Source organism: Coturnix japonica, chromosome 17, assembly GCF_001577835.2.
Source record: "Coturnix japonica isolate 7356 chromosome 17, Coturnix japonica 2.1, whole genome shotgun sequence".
In the NCBI taxonomy this organism is placed as follows: Eukaryota; Metazoa; Chordata; class Aves; order Galliformes; family Phasianidae; genus Coturnix; species Coturnix japonica.
In genome coordinates, this window is record NC_029532.1 from 754237 (window position 1) to 775777 (window position 21541).

Consider the following 21541-nt stretch of genomic DNA (forward strand, 5'->3'; position numbering starts at 1 on the left):
CAGAATCCTCCCTCCCCTCGAGCCACTGATGGTATTGAGCTCAGCCCAGCGGTCACCAACCCAAGTGCTTGTCATGCCCACCACCAGCCCACGGGCACACGTGGAAGCCTCCTCCAAAGAAAGGTTTTGGAAATAAAGAGAAACGTGCTACTGAAGGGAGCAAGGTGCCGGGGACAGGGATGGCCAGGGGATGTGGGCACATGGAAAGGCAGGTTACTGGGCACAGGGGGTCCTGGGGTGAGGAAGGTAGAGAGAAAGCACGGGGCTGCTCCCTGCCTGCACATCATTGGGGCAGTCCTGGTGCAGAACCCTCCCCGCGCCGCTCCAGCCCTGGTTTCAATCATCTCTCCATTACACGCAGTTTGCTTTTGTTGACAGCACATTTACTTGCACTTGTCAAGTACGCTGTAAATAGTGAGAGAACCAGCCCTGCCCTTCCTGATCGGAGCAGCGGCCAGGAAGGGGCCGGGCGCCTCGTTCCCAGGGCCGGCTCGGGATCGGTCCACGCCTGCTCACAGCATCAGCAGCCACGGGGAGAGAACGGCCGCGATCCGAAAAGTGCCGAGGATCCACCACCTCCCTCAGGGAGCGCCCGGAGCTCCCAGCTGGGCTCCCACGGCCCAAAGTCCGCGCCACCAAGTGTCCGTAATTATTTAGCTTAAGGACAATCTACATCTTTCAGACACAGCCAGCCATCATCTCCGAGGTAATCTCAGGTCACGGAGTCAGAAGGAAGAGCAATCAGCCGTTCTGAGTGTGGAAGACACAAAGAAACAAGCAGTGAGAATCAGGTGGTCGTAGTGGTTTGTTATCTGCACGGTGCTGCGCTCTTCGTTTCTGACCCCACAAGCCAAAACTGCTGGGGCAGCTCCAGCCCCGCTGCCTCCACCTCGCCTTGCACTGCAGATTGAACCGTGCTAATGTGGAAACTGGAGCAGCGCAGTAATGTAGGGTTAAAAAAAGCACCGTGCTCTGTGCAGATGGTCATTATTCGGCCCGAGGAGGCAGCGTCGCTAACTCGATTAATGCATAAAGCTGCTTTTGCTATAATCACATTGTGGTGGCTGTGGCTCCTCGCCAGCCCCAGCCCACCTCCAGGCTCTGCACCAGCACATTTGGGGATGTTTGTAAGCAAATGGGGTCAACACCATCAGCGTGTGTTATGGAGGAGGTCCACAGATCCCTGCCCAGCAGCCGCCTGAGTCAGGCTCAGACCCCAGGACGGGCTTTGTGGATGGAGAAAATATCCACAGCACAACCCTGTGAGCTGCTGCAGCCACAGGACGGGCTCACTGCTTGGGGCAGATCCACCAAGCCCTGCAGTGGTGGCAGAGAAGCCACCAGAGCCCTGATTCCCCCACACCCCATCACCAGGGGACCAGCCAGCAGGACCACACCAGCAGTTCTGGTTATCCCCAGGGCTAATGCTGCACTCATGGGCAGCAAAAGCTCATCAGGACAATGGTGGGATCACCACTGATTTGTCCCAGCTGGTTTCTCCTCCTATAGCCCCAGAATCAGATGCATCGCATGTGGTGGCTCCAGCACCCAGCACCTCACCTCCTGGAGGAGGTGACAGTGGCTGTCCCTGAGCCAGGAGAACCTTCATGCAAGTCCCTGCTTGGGCACAGTTCTGGGGCCCTGGAAAGACAAGAAGTGTCATCCCAAAGCCCTAAACTTGTCTTTGTTCCCAAAGCTCCAGACAGGCCCATCCCACTGCAGAGCCTCTGCTCCATCACAAAGCATGTATTCTGGAAAGGACTCAGGGCTACTGGCAGCACAGCTGTGCAGAAGGGAGAGCTGTGCCCAGCTGGGGGACTGCAGGAGCTGCTCAATGCTCCAGCAGCAATGCTTCCTCAGCTCTAGTGCACAGCTGGCACGCCACACATCTCTGCCTGGTACCAAGGCCGCTTCAGCCTGGGGCTCCTGATGCCCAACAAAGCCACGTCCCTAGATAAGCTGCCTCCTGCCAAGCTGGTGCAAATCTGAAGGCCATACAAACCAGATTCCCATTTGGAGCAGAAATCAGCCATGCAGAAGCTGGTATTTCCAGCTTAATTTGTCTGCTCACAGAAGGTAGACACTGTCAGCTTTCCTTAAATAGCCCCAAATATCAAATGCCTCGCAAGCAACGAGAGGAAGCTCTCGGATCACTCCTCCCTTTCAGGCAGGGGCTGATCTCCCTGCACACACCCCACTGCACTGCCATCCCAGGGATGGTGCCCATCATGCAGTGTCATCCTAAGCAGCACACACCACTCCAACATGTCTGTGTCTAGCTATTCGGGAGCTGCTCTCAGACCCTGCGAAGTTCCCTCTTGCACTTCAGGATCAGGTTTGTAGTGAAATTGCAGCCAGGAAGGTTTATACCTTGCTGGGATAGGAAACAGGGCTCTGAGCAAAGCAAAGCAAAGGAAGATTCTTCCTTTCTGCCACAGGGGCACAGGAAGGTCTTAGATGGCACTTTTTCACCTGTCCAGTGACTCCAAAATAGCATGAGGAGTGGGCACCCCCAGAGCTTTGCTCTGAGCTATGGGGTCTGTAGATTGAGCACAGAGCCCAGATTGGGGACAGCCCCACACATTGCCCAGACACAGAATCTGGGGTGGGGGGGGGAGAGCGGAGCTCATATCATGATGGAGAGCTGCTGAGCTCCCCTGCTGGCAATGCTCACATTTAAGGTGCCCATGCAGAGCTTTGTCCCAGAGGATCCCCAGCCCAGGTGGGATGTCAGCCAGCTCAGGGCAAAGCTCAGCCACGGCATCATGACAGCAAGAGATGTCACAGAACCTGGTCACTGCACTGCCCCTCTGTTATTAACGTTTCTGGAGCTCAGCTGTTAACCAGGTTCTCAGGCTTTTTGCGCTGTTTCTATTTTGGTAGGGCTGAACAGGCAGGAAGAGGAATCCAAAGGCTCTGCCTCCTGCAGAGACACTGTGAGCGCTGACCTGGCGTGGGATGCTGCAGGGCAAAAGCCGCATCGCTCTGCTTCTGCATCTGGCAGCCATGCAGCAAGAGCAAAAGCCAGACCACCCCATGGGCTGCAACAAACAGCCCCACAGCACAGGCACTGCTCCATCACCGGGCACAGGGAGGCGTTTGGGAGCTTTGCCCCCAGGATGCCCAATTTCATTGCTTAAAGTGCTTTGTATGCTCAGCACAGCATGTTCCTCTCATCCCAGCACAGCAGCCCCCCACCACTAGTCCAGCCCCAGCCCTGAGGGACCAGACGGCTCCAGCACCAATGGTTCCACACAGCCCCTCCAGGCAGTGCTGCCATGCACCAAGCAGGCGGAGGTGCTGACTGCATTCTCACCAGGCAGACGCACCCTACATGCTTCAAACCCGCTTCATGCACACATTTCCCCTGCCAGCCCTTCTAAAATCACACTCCTGAGCCAGGCTGAAGCTCTTCACTGTGTGAAAGCATCGGTGTGGCCGTGCTGGTTATGGACAGCAGCATTCAAAGGACCTTCCCATGCTATGGGAGCATCACAGTGCATCCGAGTGCACAGAAGGACGCATCTCCACACCGCTGCTCCCATGACCCCAGTGCCTTTCAACTGGGACCCAGAGATCACAGCCCCAACCACCCCCTCAGCACCAGGCCCTGCCCTGCAGCCAAGTTCTGCAGAAAGGCCACACAATGGGTTGCACAGCCTCAGCTGTCCAAATACAGATGCTAGGAGGCATCAGAATCAGGCAGTGCTACTCAATTCAGCTCAGCGGATGCAAAAAGCAATCACTGCTTCCCCAAGCTGGGCAGGAAGCTGCAGACACAGCAATGCTCAAATGCAAACTCCCTCCTCACCTGGCACAAAAACCATCCCCAAAGCATCACTGGAGCACAGCCCCGTGGCACTCAGAGCCTTGCAGTGCTCTGAGCAGGGGTTCCATCAGGGCTGCACTGCACAGGCTGCTTACCTTGCTCTCTGTGGGAGCCGATGCCGGATGTTGCTGCTTGGTGATGTTCTCAGCCAGACACCAGCAGATCCTCTTCTTCTGCTCCTGGGAGTAAGCCTCCAAACTTAATAAGCACTCCGACTTCTGACGTAAAGGAAACACAGGCAGAGAGCAGGTCATTAGCTGCACGGCGCAGGCCCTGGCTTTGTTTGCAAACTCTTCACTTCCAGCACACTGTCAGATGAACAAGGGTGTAAGGGGAGGGCTCACACTGTGCCCAGAGCTCCTGGCATGAGGAAGTAAAACAGGTGAGAAATCAGCTGCATCGGGGCTTCTCCTGCAGGCAGACAGGAAAGGTGGTGGGTGCAGGTTTGGATGTAGGAGGTGGGAGCAGAGCAGTAAGGTGCAGGCAGAGCACTGGCAGCTCTGCACCCTGTGCCACCACCATGTGAACACACTTATTTAGCTGCACTGGGAGGAGGGGGAAATAGCTCTCTGCTGTATGCAAACATTAGCGAGAGGTCGAGTCAAAGGAAACAACACCTTGGGCAGGGCAGGGCTGGGAGGGACACAGGTCTCCTCTGTTGGGACACCAGGGAAAGTCTGGAGGAGGATGCTCAGCTCTGCTGACATGCTGCCTGTGAACAGCGTGTGGCAAGGAGGGAATGAATGGACAGAAAGGAGGGGAGCCTGGGAACCCACTCCTGTGAGCCCAATGTGAGCTCCTGGGCTCACTGCTGCCCCTTATGCCTCAGCCTTACACAGCCCCATCCTGACAGGGACCTATTCCTCATGTCTTCTTTGGGCCAAATCCCAATCAGTTACAAAACCACCTGCTCAAATTCCCTCACAAATGCTCTTCCATTGCTCATCAATTTTGCAAAAAATGAAGAGTTAGCAGTAACTGATGCCTGTTGCAGTATTTGCTTTACAAAGGGCCAGGAATGCCCGACAGGTTACCTCCATCTGTAGCCGGATGTGAAAGAAAGTGGAACTTTGGAACAGAACTACAAAGAAAGAAAAATGCCCTGTACTAAAATGGGATGAAAAAAGCCTTTCATTTCCCTGTAGGATTTCCTTGCAGAGGGGCAGCTCTCTGGCTTGCCTGCTTTTCCCAGAAAGGTCAGACAGAACTAAGGAACTTGCACTCCGTGACTCCAGAGACACACAACTGAAAGGGGAAATGCTGTTTAGTCACACCATTTAAAACTGTTTGCATTGGATGCAAACTCATTCATGTGTAATCCACAATTCCTGCTGTAGAGGGAAACAAACCAACCTCCCGTGTCAGCTCCAGAGAAACAGATCTGTAGCCCAGCTCTCTTCCCCCTCCAAGGAGGATTCTAAAGAAAGAAGTTTTGACTTTTCCTATGTCTGTGCTTCACCACATCTGTTCCTAGAGCAGAAATGGGCTTAAATATGGAAAATACATACACAGGATGATCTATATACAAAACCAAATAGAGGACACAAGGTAGTGTGACTCCATGCCCTCAGATCCCAATTACTCCGATGCTCTGTTGGAACAGCAGTGCTCACATGCACAGCTGCTCTCTGGGTTTCCCCCCATCCCACCACCAGGCTGTAGCACTGTGACACCCACATGACCCCAGAAAAGCATTTAATCTTCCTTGCTTTCAGGGGAAAGGACAGATGCCCATCTACACACTGGAAATCCAGGCTAGCACTTACCCACCCTGCACCTGGGGCAGAAGCAAATGCTAAGAAGGACTCCGAAGAACTTAAAAACCACCAGCACAGCTGCAGAGCACAATGACACAATGATGCTTTAGCTAATGCATGCTCCAGCCCCACAAAGCTCCTGCAATCCCCGGTGCACAAGGCTTTAAGTGATTCCAAGGGCATCTCAGCTCCCCTTGCTCATGATGGATGTGTGGCTCACCTTACCCTGCCGTGCAGCCCCTCATTGATTTGATTACCATCCCCATTTCTCTGATTGAATTTGGCAGAAAGTGATGCTCAACCACTACTGGCAGCCAACAGCAAAGTGCCCCATTGCCCACACCCTGCTCAGCAGCACAGCAGCATTACAGCCTGCAGAAGAGGTGGCCTCTGAGTGCAGCCCAAGGAGGGCTGTAGGGTCCATACTGCCCAACCCAGGCAACCACAGGGCTGCAGCACAAGCAGCCGCTCTCGAGAGCGCTGGGAACCAACCTCCCCACCACTGTTTTCATTCAGGGAGGCTGCTGCTTTGCCTGCCAATATTTACAAAGAGAAAATAGGGTTTAATCTCACGATGCTGGGAAAGGAGGATGCAGATGGTGTGAATGGGGTGTTTGTGACCAGATAAAGTGAGCAACTGAAGTGGCTGCCAGTGGCTTTCTGCCTGCATTCATTCCAGCACTTTGAAAAACATGTTATTGCAGGTGCTGCCTGGTGAGGTTAGAGGACCCTGCACCAGTGCTGGACCCTGCAGGAGAGCACCAGGAAAACATCAAGAGAAGAGGACCAACAGTAGCCAACACAAGCCCTAATTGTGCCCTGTTTCAGCCAGTGGAGCCCAAAGGACAATCCCTGCTAGTCACAGTATGAAAAGCTCTCTGCCATAGGACACTCCCTGGGCTGTGCACACAGGGAGCCAGCAGGCATGGATTCAGCAGGCAGAGCTCCTGGGTGCCTGGCAGATACCAGCCAAAGGGGAGACACTGGCTCCGTGGCCCATAAATCAGCTCAGGACCTTCTGGAGAGCAGCTCCCAGACCCCACAGACCAACTGCCCCGCTGCAAGCACATCCCTTGGTGCAGGACCAATTGCAGAACCAAGTGTGCAAGTGCAGCTCTATACATGGCTGCAAAGCAAAGGTACAAAAAGGAGCCAGCCCCAGCCTGACACCTTCCAACCCTGAGCACAGGGGCTGGTCTCATCTCAGACACACTGCTGGCATGGCCAGGTCCCTGGATGGACATTTCATTGAATCACAGACCTAAGGAATATCCCAGAGCTGGAAGGGAGGCACGAGAATCATCAAGTTCAACCCTGCAGAGCTTCTCTGCGCAGATGAGTGGATGGGCTCTGCTCCCTTCCCCAGCTCTGCTCCCCTGTGTGGTTTATGGTAAGGTGCTGTGGGGCCGCAGCTCACAGCCTGGCCCCTGGCTCCGTCATTCAGAGCTTGGTCCATGGCCAAACCCAGCAGAGATCCCAGAGGGGAAGTACCTCGGAAACAGGCTCCAGACTACAATAGCTTTCAAATTGCAGAGAAAACCTTCTACTGGTAAAACAGCAAGCCCTGGGAATATCCTGTGAACAACACTGCCTTCATGCCCTGCAGAGCTTGGTCTGATGAGAAAGTTCAGTTTGCTCCCTTGCTGGGGGGGCCGTGGGGACCACATCTCTTCCTGTGTTTTTTGGACTGCTGGGCACACTAGTGGTGCCCAAAACACACATGCTGGCACTAACAGCATGAGTCCTATTGATAGCTGAGATGGTCAAAAAGTGATGGGGGCTCATTTTCAGGCCATGGAGACTCTATAACTGGAGATAAAGGATGGATGCATCCCATCCTTTGTGCCACGTCAAAGGCTGGCTCTTACAAAATGGGTTTTCTCACTGTCCTACAGCCACCAAAGGGCAGGGAGCAGTGGAGCTGCCACGTCAGCTGCACACACCTGTGACACCTGGCTGAAGGGGTTCATAAGAAAACAGCCTTCACAGGAATCCCCAGCCCTGACACAAGACACAGAGCTCCCTGGGCAAACAGTGCTTGGGCAAACAGAGAACAGGGCTACTGATTCCCATGCTGCAAAGAGAGCAGTGCTTACAGAAGATGACGTTGAGGTATAAAACCAGAGTTTTTAACCATTGGTTATGCACTACCACCATTTCCCGTCTTTCTAGGTTTTCAGGCCAAGTGTTGCATCATAGCAAGGGAAGCACCTCTGTGAGCATCTGCTCCAGTTGTTCTCTCTTTTCACTTCTCTCTCTCTCATTAATAGCACCTCTCTATGTTCCTTACCAAACAAATCCACCATAGCTGCTCTGTTGTGCTGTGCAGGTTTGATGTCAGCTCCTGGCAGCCCCTCCACCTTTGTCCCCATCACCAAATCATCTGCCTAAATGCCCCCTATGTCTGCCAAAAAGAGCCCCAAAAAAGTTCTTTGCTAACTGCTCCAATGACACATCCAGAACTTCAGCTTTACACAGATACAGACTGCCTGCCACATCCCTGAGCCCTTAAGTCCTCTGTAAACTGCTTGTTCAGGTGCAGATTCCCTGCACAGAATGGGAACCTGAAGGGAATTAAAGTTCACAGTGTTCTATCCTGGAAGGAACAGAGGAGACTTTGGGGAACTAATTCTCCCATGGAGCAATCCAGGACATGTTCAGTGAAGAGCTGTGCAAACTTACACAGCACTGCCCCTTACTGCAGGGGTTCAGCTCAAAGAGGGAGCTGTGCTAAATGTGCCCCTGGCAGCAGCTGGGACACAGCCTCATCTCCTGAGGATGCAGATGGGAGCAGTGCCCGTGGGAGCACACAGCGCAGGGATGTCCCCACACACACCCAGGGTGGGAGACAAACCGGGGCAAGCATTGATTTGCTCAGGTCTGTAATCGCACTCACTGCAGCAGGCCAAGGATCTGCTGGAAAGATTTTCTGTCAGAGCAATTTCCCCAGAGAAACACCAGTGTCTGCAGATGAAACCTGCCAGAGAAAACGATCGATTTTGCTAGCGCTTTCACAATGAAAAAACTTAATGAGCTCTTTTATTTTAAGTCAGTTTGGTCTGAACATGTTGAGCTCGAATCAAAAATCTCAAACAATGCAATAAAACCCTGTTTTGCAGTTTCCTATCAGTGGGATATTTCCGGAGCAGGGAAGGGTGTGAATGCAGCCCTGGAGCACACACACACCCCAGGACAGGTTCCCTGGGGGCTGCTGCTTCTCACCACGCAGGTGACGTCCCCCATCCCATGCTCAGCATTTCCCATGCATGAAGCTGCGTGCCCCACAGTTTGCAAGACCTCAAAACACTGCAAGTTCACAGCCTGCAGTGCCTGTAAAAGAAACACCGCTGTAAGCTACAGCAGGCAGCAGAGATCAGTTTGCCATCTGGCTGTCAGTGCCCATCGTGCTCAGGATTTAGGCTCTGTGAGTGATTTACTTACACGTGATTAGACACGATGACTAGCAGCAGCTCCTCTCATGACGCAGCAGTTTCCCTGATGGTTGGAATATGCTTTAAAATAAAACGGCACTCTGACATGAGAAAGAAGCTGGAGCTCAAGGCCTGGCATCTCAGCTTCCCATATTTTACCAAATGTGCCCATTGCCAGAGCCCCTGACAAGCCTGGGAATTAACTGGCATAGCACCGGGTATGAGCAAACTGCTGGGTATGGCACAAGGCTGCCTGCCCTGAAAGGCCCTGAGTGGACAGGAGGAATAAGAATGGTTTTACAGAGACCATAAACACGGCCTGCAGGAAAGAAAAACTTACACATTTCATATTTCAGTCAGCAGAACCACAAGAGCCAAGGCCACTGCAGCCCATCAGGAAAAAGCTACACCACTACATCTCGCCAAAGAGGAGCCTTCCCCTCCCACAACCCCACGAAACACGAAACACAGCCATTTCTCATCATTTGGTTACTTTAACTCAAGGCTCCAAAGACCCTAAATTAAATGTCAGGCTCCAAATGCATTTTTCCAGGCAGATGAGAAGATGCAGGAATGGGATCAGCAGGCGGACACCGGTCTCTGTGCTGAGCAGGCAGCTCCTGCCCAAACACCCCAAGAAGAAATAAAGACAAGGAAGGAGCAAGGGTGGACCTTCAGGAGAGCTGTCGGCACACGGTTACGCAGCCAGCTTCGCTCTGGCCCCACTCTCACCCGCCCAAGGTGAACAACTTCCACCCCGAGCGTTTTTATCCAACTTTCACAATAGCTTATTATATTGCGTGGCCGCTGAGCAATGTGTGCCTTTCTCCTCAGAGCCCTGGGGATCTTTCCCAGACCCAGATTTCCACCCTGCAAACACAAGGCCTTGAAGCCAGGAACAAACTAAAGTCAGCTGAAAAGAAAAATAAAGAGAATGAGCTGCAGCACCCAGAGATCAGGGAGGACCAGCACTGAGAACCAATTCTGCAGCCTCTTTGGCTGCTTCCCAACACAAAAGTAACCGGCAACGTTTGAATGATTCCAGATCTGTTCCGAGCATTCAGCCACGATTGTGTGTCCCTTATACTGGGCTTCCTTATTTTATGTGAGGGTTTCAAAGCTGGGTGCTTGAAGACAAGGAGAGGAAGATGCCTAACAAATAAAGTCAAAACAGCTGTCATGGAGCTCTTGGGTGAAAGAACTCCAGAGAAACTGGAGGCGAGAAGCAGTGAGTAAGGTCCACAGGGGAAGGGAAAAGCAAGCCTGTCTTGGGGCTACCAATCCTCTCCCAGCTCAGATTCCTCTTAGCAGCTTCTTAGTAATATATTCTGGCCAGGCCTGTCATGTTTCCTTTCCAGACCTCTGACAAACTAATAATAAAGGAAGTTAAAATCAACCAGCTCCAGCAAAAAGAAGCAGAGTTGTTAGTATGTGTCCCGCTCCCACTGGAAAGTTAATTTGGAAACCAGCAACACTCACCTCTGCAAGGTAAAGGATGCAGAATTTCCGATCTTCTGAACCTGCAAAGAAGAGAAATCAGGATTAAAATTAAGCTACAACTGCATTTCTGTGAGCAGAGGCACTGGCAGAGGAATTGGCTAAGAGACAACTTTTAATGAATATTTATTGTTGTCATCCCACAGTACCAGGCTGCGCTCCGGGAGTGATGTATGCTGCATCTGCAGGGCTATGAGCCACGCAGGCTGCACTTACATGGCTTATTGCAAGGACTCACTGCATTATCACAGATTCTCCTGTGAGTCCTTTTGGGAAGAGGTTTGAGTTGGTCAGAGGCCATACATGGACCCTCCTGCCTCATCTCCCACAGCACATGCAGCTCAATTCTTTTGCAGGTAGCTGGGCACCATGGTCAGATCTCTCTACAAATGCTTTGTACCCAGGAGGACTCACTAGAGCAGCTCCCATTCCTATATCCTTGCTCATTTCCAGCTTCCCCCCTTGAGCCATTGCAAAGGGCAGCCGTAGCTCTGCCTGATGCTGTTTGTCCCAGTCTCCATCACTGCCAAGAGTAGAGTCGGTGCTTCTCCAAGTAGATGGAGCCAAACCACAGGGCTAGGGGCTGCTCCCCCAGCTCCCTCCCAGGGCTTTGGAAAGGGGGATAGTGCTGGATGCTCCTCATCAGGAAGGCTGTGCCAAGGCTTGTCCTGGCCTTTGCTTCCCACCAATAGGACACAAGGCACCCCAGCCCCAAGGAAAGCTCCAAGCACACATCACTTTGCAGGAGGACACAAAGCCAGCACAGGACAGGGCGCCCCAGCTCCAAAGCAAGGCATCCCACACCCAGAGCTGGCTGTGCCGCTGCACTGCCCCCACTGTGCCCTGCCAAGGCTTTGTCCTTGCTAGCGTGCAGTACTGCTGGGCAGCAGCTTTCATAACCTCTTTAACGATGTTATCTCTGCCGTGAGATCAGCCCTGCAGTCTGGGCATGGCTGCAGAACCTATTTGAAGCATGAGCTCTGCTTCATTTCAACATCCCATGCTGTGCAAGCAATGGGAGCAGGCTCTGCATGGTGGTGGAAGTACCCCACTGCTGAGAAGAGCAGCCGCAGCACAGCAATCAACAAAGGGCCGTGACCCACCAAAGGGCCACCTGAGTCCCTGCACAGGCAAAAGAAAAATATGCTAAAAGAAAATAAGCGGGGAGGAGGGGAAACTCACTTTGAGATGTTTTGGTTTCATGTTGATGTATCATGACAGGGACTGGATTATCTCTCACAGTAACCTGATCCATTGCTGGGCTGGGAAGACTCAGCACAAGAGGAGTGCATGGCTTTTTTAGGAGTATGTCCCCCTCCCCAGCTAAGCCCTGCACACTCACGCTGGCACAAGGGGTGGGTGATACACAGCTCCCAGCACAGCAGTGGCTGTCAGCACTGTTCTGCCCATCTGCCCCGTGCAGCCCATGTAAAGTACCCTCTGGTTGCAGTGCACATCAGGTGTTGGGTCAAAAAGATACGAGAAGTAGGAAAATCGGTCCTGCTCCTTTCTACTGTGTCCTTGCACAGCCTAGAGGACACTGACAATAGCCACAGCAAGGGCACCCTGCTCCCCAGCCTGCTCAGTGAGGACAGCACTACATCCAAAGCCCAAAGAGAAGCTTGCAGACAAAAGCCCTGAAAATCAGAGTCTGGGCCTCTGTATATCTTAAAGCTGTTTGCTGCAGGACAGAGTGCACTGGGACGTAGGAGACAGCAAAGCAGCAGCATCCAGCCTAAGGATGAGGCTCATAGGCGGGGTCCTCACTCAGGCTGCTGCATGGGATCTCTCCTCCCTGTCCTCAAGCCAAGCACACCCACCCAGGGGCTGAGACCACAGCAAGGCAGCAGTGTTAGCATGGAAATTCCCACCGCATCTAGTGAGGAAGCCGGCCCCATCACACTGGAAACATTGGCCGGTGTGGTGCTCATCAGCCATGCTCAGCTTCTAAAGCAGGAAGACAGAGCATTGTAAAGCAGATTATACTGATTTGCTTTCGCACAGTGAAGCAAGAGGCAGAAACAGGAAACATCACAATGGTCTTCAGTGTACCGGAGATGTCTCAATTGTTATACTCAGCAATACGCCTGTTCCTATTAATGTGCCATTCAGTTACGAGGAGACCAACAGAAAACTCCTGCCAAAAGGGACAGACATCTCTTTGCTCGTTCCACCCGCCTTGAAGCAGCCCTACCCAAACCTGCCTCAGAACTGACTGTGCTGGATTCCTGGTGCAAGGGGGATGGTCTGGTGTGGCACAGGCAAACATCCCCTGAGAGGCTCACTGAGCTACTCCAGATGTGATCTAGCCAATTCATTATGGTAACAAGGAAATAAGCAGCAGAGAACCCAACCGATCAGCTGGAGGTTAGAAGGCACGCTCTTTAGCCAACCTGCAAACACACCTCAGTGTGCAGAGCTGCAAACACTGGGGAAGAAAGTTTCCCTTTCTTCAAAGCAGTGCAGCAGCTTTGAGAACAGCCAGGAACCACACGTGCACTGGAGCAGATGCTGACCAACAAGCACTTCTGCGAGGAACAATTTCTTTTGTTCTTTCCTTGTTCATAAGCAGTGCTGAGAACAAACTCAACAAATCTCAATGAAGCTCAAGGGCTTTTCTAAACAGCCTGAACTCTCCGTGTCCCTTTTTCCCCTCATTTCCCCCGCCAAATACGTTAGCAAATGAATCTGGGGATAGAAAAGTTGTTGGAAATGGGTAATAGGAGATGGGCTGTCCACTGTGTCACTGCAGATCCCCAGCACAGAGGCTTATATGTTGTGGGGCATGCAGACAGTCACAGCTCCTAGCCAGAACTATTTGCTTCACTGAGGAAAATCATGGAGAGTCACAAAATGATCCTGAAAACTATTCCTTAGGGAACAGCAGCCAAGCTGTGGGTTAATATCTCTTGATCAGAGCCACAGGACTGCAGTGAGATGCCAGCTCACACAGTAACAGGGTAAGGGTAGAAGGAGCCTCTGGACATCTCTATTCCATGTCCCTGCCCAAAGAACCCAGGTCATGGTGCTCAGTACTGTGTCCATTTGAATCCTGAACATCTCCAAGGCTGGAGGTTCTGCAGCATTTTTGTAAAACTCAGGATTTGACCACTCTGGTTACAGAAAAGTTCTTCCTCTCATCCAATCATGGTTTTCCTTGCAGAGACCCCAGCCATACTGCCTGGGCTTGAGGGGCAGTCGAGCCCAGCACTGTGCTGATGGAGTCAGGCAGCTGTACGAAGAGCGAGCCCATGGCCAAACAGCCACTGCACCAAAGAAGGAATGTGGTGGGACTGGAATGGGGCCAAGAAGTGGCTCCACTGTAGGAAATAGGATGTGGCAGAGCAATTTGTTCATTCCTCTTTTGACCCTAGGTAGCTGAGGTCATCCTTTGTACAGCCTCAGAACTCAAAATAACTTAATTCAAGCCATTCCTTTGCCCTAAGAACCCTCAGCTGGGTGTGAAAGCTCAACCAAGGCAAAACCAGCTACATGCAGCCCACAGCCTCCCACCAAAGGTCAGGGTTTACTGTTTCTTCACCAACGTGTGCTCATGGGGGAGGGATGCTCATGAGAGAAGCCGTGGGCGGCTGAAGGAAGAAGCGGTGAAGTAAAGGTCAGTAGGGCTCAGCTCCTCTGAGTTCTCTCAAGGCACTGTAGGGGTGAACCTCAAAACTTCACTTCCCTTTGCAGGCTGGGTGACAGCAGCAAGAGGAACAGCCCAGCAGAGCAGAACCCTGGGCAGCACAGCCCCAAATCCCTGAGACAGGCCTGCAAGGTGCTACCAGGCCACACTAGGGGACAGAGCTGCTCCTGGGTTAATGCTGGGCTGGGAAGGGTGGTGCTGGACCTACAATCCAGCACAGGGATGTTGGCAGCATGTGTGAGCCAGCACTGTTGCAAACTGGAAGCAATGGGACAGTGGCGTGCTATCCTGCTGTCCAGAGATCTTTAACCATGAGCCCAGAAAACACCCCAAACACCCCCAACCACTGCAGCAGACACTCACCCTCCTGGAGCTTGACACTCTGCAGGTAGAGAGGGTTCCTCAGTACATTGCAGCGTCCAGGCTCATCCTCCTTGGTGAAGAGCAGCAGGTCAGAGTAGATGAAGAGAGTCACCTGGATAACAGAAAAGCAGCAAAGGAGAGGTTATGAGGAAACCATCTCCTGGCACTCGATGCCTTGGAAAAGATCCTGCATGCCAGAGAGATGCACTAGCCACGAGCAGCAACCCAGGCACCTGCCCTAAGGGTGCTGCATGCCACAGGGTGCCCCCAGCAAGCCCCAGGCAGGTCCCAGCACTTGGTAGCCAGCTCCCAAGGCTTGTACAGTCCCATGACAGGAGGGGTAAACCTGCCCGACAGTGCAGCATCACACAAACACACCCTCTCTGCTCCCTCGTGTCACTTCCCATTTACATAAGTTACAAATCAGGGGAGTAAGAGGAGGGAACGAGTTGCCAACTAATCTCAGCAGAAAACACTGCAGAAACTGCAGCCTAAAAGCAAACGTGATCCTCCTCAACATGCTCCGGAAGGAGCTTCTCACTGTTTTCACTCTTCATGTGCTCTGTTTACCTTCCCCCTCTACATTTGACGGGGGCTCACAAATAACATAGCTCCCCACAAGCAGAGTGTGAACACCCACATGGTTGTATTTGCTGCTGCCCTGATCACATGCTCCAAAGTCACAACTTTCTGGGCTGCAGCTTCACAATGGCAGTCATTCACTTGGTTTTTGCACAGACCATGGGATTAGGAGCCCAGGAACAAAAATAATCAAGCTGCCACAAGCTCAGAATGCTGGCATTTGTCAGAGCCATCACCTTACTGAAGAAGTGGTCTTCAGCTGTCAACCTGGAACCTCACCCTGGTTAACTGGAATCAAAGGACCCAAAGGGTCGCACACCCACACTCAAGCATCAGCATAAACAGTGGCTCTGCAGATGAGGAAATGACACCACCTGATTCAAAAATGACTGAGATGAGAATATAAAGAGGCAGTAAAAAAGAAAGGACAGAGTGAGAGGAACTAGTGTGGTAGAGGTAGGAGGTAAGTGCAAGTTTCTGGTTTCTCACCCAAATGAAACTGTCTAAAAACAGATCATGAAACATCTGTGCCAGAAAGTACGGGTTTAGTTAACCCACTGTTAGGCCAAACACAGCCACCCACTGAAACTGGGAGCTGGCAGATCCAGACAAGACCCAGAGTGCCAAGAATTAGTATGCAGCACTTGGGACAGAAGACCATAGGCAGACCAGTCCCTGTTCCCCACGGTTCAAGGGAGGGCTGCCCTGACCAACAGACCTGCCAGGATGGCAAAGCAGAGAGCTGAGAAGGGCTCGAAAGTGATGTACTTCGTGAAGGTTCCTCAGGGAAAATTGCCTCCATGTGCAATACAGAAACACCAAGAAGGAGAAAGCCAGCATCCAACACCTTGCACATCATTGTCTGTGTGGTGCTGGCTCCTCTGGCACTCTGCAGGTTGGAGGGATTTCAGAAGATCATAAAAATGAGAATCGCAACAAAGTCTAGACAGGATGTGATTAAGGCCTGAATAAGGATTGCCCCAGAGGTAAGGTCAGAGAAAGGACAGATGCTGGAACGCCTCCAGAGAGATAGGTTGTGTCCTTCAGGAGATGGGAGAGGGTTTGCTCAGTGACAAGGATGCATTACAAGGGGTAAAGATTCTGGTTTAAACAGTAAGAATGACACAGCATCTCAATTTCTAGTCCCTGCACCTGGGCTGTCCTCTCTTCAGCCACTGGGGCAAAGCAGAATGAGATGCAGAAAGCAGTCCTGCAAAGTGTAGGACTTCCATTTGAGAGGCTGCAAGGGAAAAGCAGTGAGCAAGGAAGAAAGGACTCATCAGAAACAAGACAGCAGAGAAGGGAGGAGTGGGAGTAAGCTCAAGTCCAGTGAAAAGAGAAGTAAGAGCCCTTCTGCACCAGGGAAATTCCACTGTGGCCAGGCCACCTGGGGTCCTGCTGGCCTCAGTTCATCCACAGCCTGTCAGGACTAAAGCAGACATCCTTGCTCCACAGGAGAAAGCAGGCCTCTGGCTCTCCAGAGAAGCACACACCAATTCCCCAAAGCTCTGCAAAGCCTGCAGTGAAGCTGTGACACACTGCAGACAGGAGGCAGCTATTCCCCAGGAATGTGGCTGATGTCCTGGTGTTGCTGTTGGCTCCTGGCAATACCAGGCTCAGCACCACACCTGGGTTCACACTAAGAGAAAGGCTCCTGCCTCCCAAAGCAGTCTGCCACATGCTTGTTCCCATTCAGTGCTTCTGTTTATTTCACTGTGCTTAGTCACAGCCTCTCTCCTTGTCCCTCTGCCAGGCATGCAGAACTATAACAGCCTCAAGGCACCATCATTCTCAGAGGCTGTCTAGTGCTGACCACTGTACAGCATACTGTCCTTCCCTGGCAGCAGCTCCAACTGGGAAATCCTCTTCCCAGCTGCACACTCACCCTCAGGGCATCATTAGCAAACAGAGAGCCCTTTCCCTGAGGCATCCTCCTAACCCCCTCCACAGCTCAGTCTCCAAAAGAGTTAATGAGGCCATTTGGCAACAGAGCAGCACACCTCCTCCAAACATGATCATCCTGAGACTCTGCTTCATCTGCCTTCAAACATCCTTGTACATACAAACATGCTTCACCCAGACTAAAAATGGCATCAGTTACTCAGACATAGTTTACATCTGGCCGCTTTTACAAACCTCTGCAGCTGACCTGAAAGTAAGGAACACAAACCCATAGAGGAGGAGAATCCTGGACACAAGCAGGCCACCACATTTCCAACTATCACAGCACCACTGTGCTACACAGCCATGTGTTTTATTTATGTTTTCATTCATGCATGCACCCTGAAGACCCTGATGAGCAGCAGGACGGGCAGGGGAGGAGTTTTATCGACAAATTTCCTGATGAGTGACGCAATTTCTCATGTACTCAAGCAGAAAAAAAGAAATAAGACAAAATAAGGGATTAATTACATGCTGAAAGCCAGAGAGAGAGCAAGGAAAGTCCTTTAGCACAGTCCTGAACAGCTTTCTACAAGCCAGCAACACGATACGTCTCTGGGATTCTGCTGTCAGCCACCCAGAAAGCATTACACAGAAACTAAATTACCCAAATGAAAGTTCCTCCGTGGCTCTGTGAGGATGACACGTTGTTCAGTCCAACTAAATTCAAAACCTGTGTTCTGTACAGCTGTGAGATTCACTGACACTGCCCCAACAGGCACTGTCACCATTCAGCAAGAGACTTGCTAAGGTCCCCTAATCAACCCCCTGCACTGCAGAAAAGAAGCTGAAATAACACAGTAGAGAGGATTTTGGACAGGACTCTCAGGAGCTAAAGCCCATAATGCATTCTATGGCTAGATCTCTATACCAGCACAAAATATTCCTAACTTCCCTCATTCAGACGAATTGTCGTGTGCATTTTCTCCTTCATAAGCATGAAGAAAAAAGTTGATTTCCAACAAAAAAAACCAAATAAAAATAAAATAAAGCACTGACACTTAGTTTATCCCAACATAAACTGACTGCAAATTCTTTCCAACTATCATACTAACAAAAGTTCAGCATAGTAGCGCATCCCCCTTCTCAGTCTACCATATGAGTCTGCAGAAAAGCAAATTCAGAAAGCTCAGGCAACACAGAAATAGCCTTACCTGGATAGTCCTGCTTCTGCTCTCGTGAAGAAGCAGCTCCTCTGACAGAAGCAGAGTCCGGGCTGGGTTACAAAGATCTAAGGGCTACATTTGAAATGGAAAGAAAGAAAAAAAAAGAAACAGTCAAACCTTCCACTGGAAGTGTGGTTTGCCAGAAAAACTTTCCGCCCACCAAACCTACTTTGTCTTCACTTTAGGCTGTAACTCATCCAGGGAGAAATCACCCTACGCTGCACTCAGAAATACAGAAGTCTGCAGTCCAGCTACGCAGCAGAAAAGAAAACCTTCCATTTAACACCTACCTCAGGCTCATCTATAAAAAGACAATAACCAGCTGTTTGCTTCTAGGTATGTCAACTGCTCTGCACCATGCAGGCTATGGGTGCTGTGCAGCAGGAAGCACAACCACAACTGCAGCCCGTTCTCACATCCCTCGGACAGAAAATTTGCTGTATGGTTCTGTGGATTATTTTCACAGCAAGTTTAGGCAAATTTAAGGCTTCTGTCCTTCCTCATGTCACATTCTGCTCTCCAGTCAGCAACTAATGTGCAGCTCCCTGGCCTTGGCCAGAGTTACAGACAACAGACATCACAGGTTTGAGCCTACATGAAACAGCCTGAGCTGCTAACAGGAGGGCTGACAGCTTCCCACAGCTTCAGAGATGCTGTATCCATCAGTAACACACTCAGATTTACAGAGTCAGATCAGACCTGCTGGGGTTCTGGTCCTATGAAGGAAGAAAATGGAAGACACCAAAATAGGGTGTAATTTTAAGAAAATCGTTTGTGTAAGTGGGAAGTGAGAATATCCTCTGTCAAGACGCTCCTCTCTGCATCCTTGTCAATAAATCTAGTGCAGGCCACCAAGCAGATTACAAAATCTTTGTCCACACACTGATTAACAGCATGAAGAACCCACACTGATCTGCAGTTATAAAAAGCTGATTGCCAAAGCCTGGAAACTGGGATATCTTCTCCTGATTCAAGCAAGCACCCAAGAGCCAGACTGGAAAGCTGGAAGGGGAAAATCCAACAAAGCACAGCTTGGACAGAACACAACTCCCTTAAAGAAAGCACCTGGAATTGAGTCCAGCCAGACCCAGGGAAGAAAACTCAGGCTGAGCTCCCACTCTGGGAAAGGCAACCAGCTGGAATGGCAGCACGGACCCAAGAGATGGCAGCAAGCTCTGTGATGTGCATCAGATCCATACTACATCACCTGCAACCACTTACCTGCACGAAGACGGGGAACACCAGCACTTTGGGAGCCAGTGTCACATATGTGCCATAGCTGGAATGCGGGATGTGTGGCCTCACTATAGTGCAGTTCTGGTAGTTCCCATAGTTCTTCATCGTCTGCACAGTCTTCATCAGCCTGGATTTTCTCCCAGACCCCGTGTGTGATTTCCCTTTGCATCCATTTCCTGGACCAAGAGAGGAAGCAGCAATACAGAGAGAATTAGGAGCACTCCCGCAGAGCTTCTGCACACTGCCACCTCAGCTCCTGCCCTCACAGGCTGGAGGAGGGCACAAAGAGCCCAAGAGGAATAGCTGGAGCCTGGAGCTGCAGCAACATTTATCACTCTGATCTCAAGGTCTCTTGGGGATTCATGAAATAACGGCACTGACTTCATCTCTCCTAATGCAAAATGAGATGCCCCTTGATGCTTCTGCACAATTAAGAGCTACTTTCTTGCTGGGCCCAGGACATCAGCAAGACAGACAGACAAAGCCCCAAGGACACAGCCGGCCCCACTGCAGGCCAGCACGCCTTCCTGTGTTTGGGTGTGCACAGTGTTCTGCACAATTTATGAGTACAGTGCAGTACTTCAGAGAAAGAGATGTGGTGTGATCACATGCACCTCTCTTTTTTCGGCACTGAGCGTACAAAATAAGAAACACAGAACCCTAAGCACCTTAATAGCTTTTCCTCAAATCAAACAAGCATCAAGGAGGATCTCCCCTCCAACAGGAAACTGCTGCCCACACCACCAAACCATGGCCAATTCCTTCCCAGGTGGGGAAAACCATCCATGACTAATTCACGGTGGAAGTGAAACACTGGAAATTTAAACCCTGGGACATTTTTACCCACAGAGCTCCTGCCTGTACTCAACTGAGGGCACAGGAGTTTGTGAAGTGCAGGAATGTAATATCATGGGGAGCAGCTGGTGCTTTTAATCACAGCTTTCAGAAGGCATTTAGATTGGAGAAAAGAACAAAAGAGATAAACAACACTCATGAGCATGGGATCTACCCATGTCCTTCCAAATTGCCTCCAGGGAGTGACGGTTACTCAGCCATGGAGGGGGATTTACAAAGGATGACCTCACTAGGCATGAGGCTGGCATATCATCCTCCACAGTTCTCAGCATCACATTTCAGTGCTGGAGGAAGTCTGAGCAGCCTGACTGGCTTTTCACTCTGTCCCACTCCACTGCAAAGAGCTGTTATCTCCATTCAAAGGAGGGATTATACAGAAGTGGTGTGACACAGCCTCAGCTGGGCAAACACAGCTTCCACTTCTCCCAGCAAGCCAATGGCAGCCACCTCGTGCCCGCCAGACTGCACTGCTCAAAGCCAGCTGGCACTGGGTGGTATGTCACACTGGTCCCAGACAGTTCTCTGATCAAAAGCATTATGGATTATCCTTGATTCCTGCTAGTATTGGTTGCTGTTAGAGCTTCTAAGCCCTCTGCTCACTACCTCTGAATACATCCAGAAAGCGTCCACCAGTGTTTTGTCACTTAGCACGCTCAAGTCACCTGTGCTGTCTTAAAGCTCACAGGAAAAAACTCCAGTGGAAACTGGATGTCTCCCTGACCAAACATCCACACTCCAATGAAATACTGCAGTATCTTCTCCCTCCTGTCCAGGACCCTCACCCACAGCAATGTCTCAGGGCCATGCTAGAGGGATACCCCAGCTCAGCTGCCATAAGCATCCCTCCTCCAGCCTCATGTCCTTCTGTTCCTACCATAGCAGCTTTCAGTGAGGTGCTTTCTGCCTTTGCACCACAACAAATACCCATAACTTCCTGAGCAGAATGGGCCAAAACACTTCTGAACACAGAGCAGAGCAGATAGGGTCTGATCCAAAGCAAACACATGAACCTACCCAACATTACATGTTCCATTAAGTATTAGGAAGCAGCATGTTTACTTTCAGATAAATGCCAGCAGAGTCAGACCATACTCTGCTGGCAACTTGGCCCCGCTGTTTGCTCTCATTGCCTGCATTTGGGATGGGGGGGTGGAGGTTCTCGTGACCTAGAGTGTTGTTTCTACCTCTAAGAGCAATAATTCTGGTATGTTCTCTTTCCCCTTTCTCGTGGTTGTGCT

The 21541-nt window shown here is 51.2% G+C and overlaps 1 protein-coding gene across 8 annotated transcripts in view; it reads right to left on the minus strand.

Annotated features, from left to right (window-relative positions):
- RGS3 (regulator of G protein signaling 3) overlaps window positions 1-21541 on the minus strand; it is a 49302-nt gene that overhangs the window by 12592 nt on the left and 15169 nt on the right. For 6 of the 8 annotated variants that reach the window (XM_015878624.2, XM_015878622.2, XM_015878625.2 and 3 more), the window contains 5 exons: window positions 19434-19624; window positions 18201-18284; window positions 14524-14635; window positions 10497-10537; window positions 3925-4047 (listed from right to left, as the gene is read on the minus strand). In XM_015878624.2, the coding sequence (XP_015734110.1) occupies window positions 3925-4047; window positions 10497-10537; window positions 14524-14635; window positions 18201-18284; window positions 19434-19624 (551 nt within the window). Of the gene's footprint in view, window positions 1-3924; window positions 4048-10496; window positions 10538-14523; window positions 14636-18200; window positions 18285-19433; window positions 19625-20116; window positions 20244-20295; window positions 20315-21541 lie in introns of those variants that run through there. The other 2 variants (XM_015878629.2, XM_015878628.2) reach the window with 2 other exon arrangements.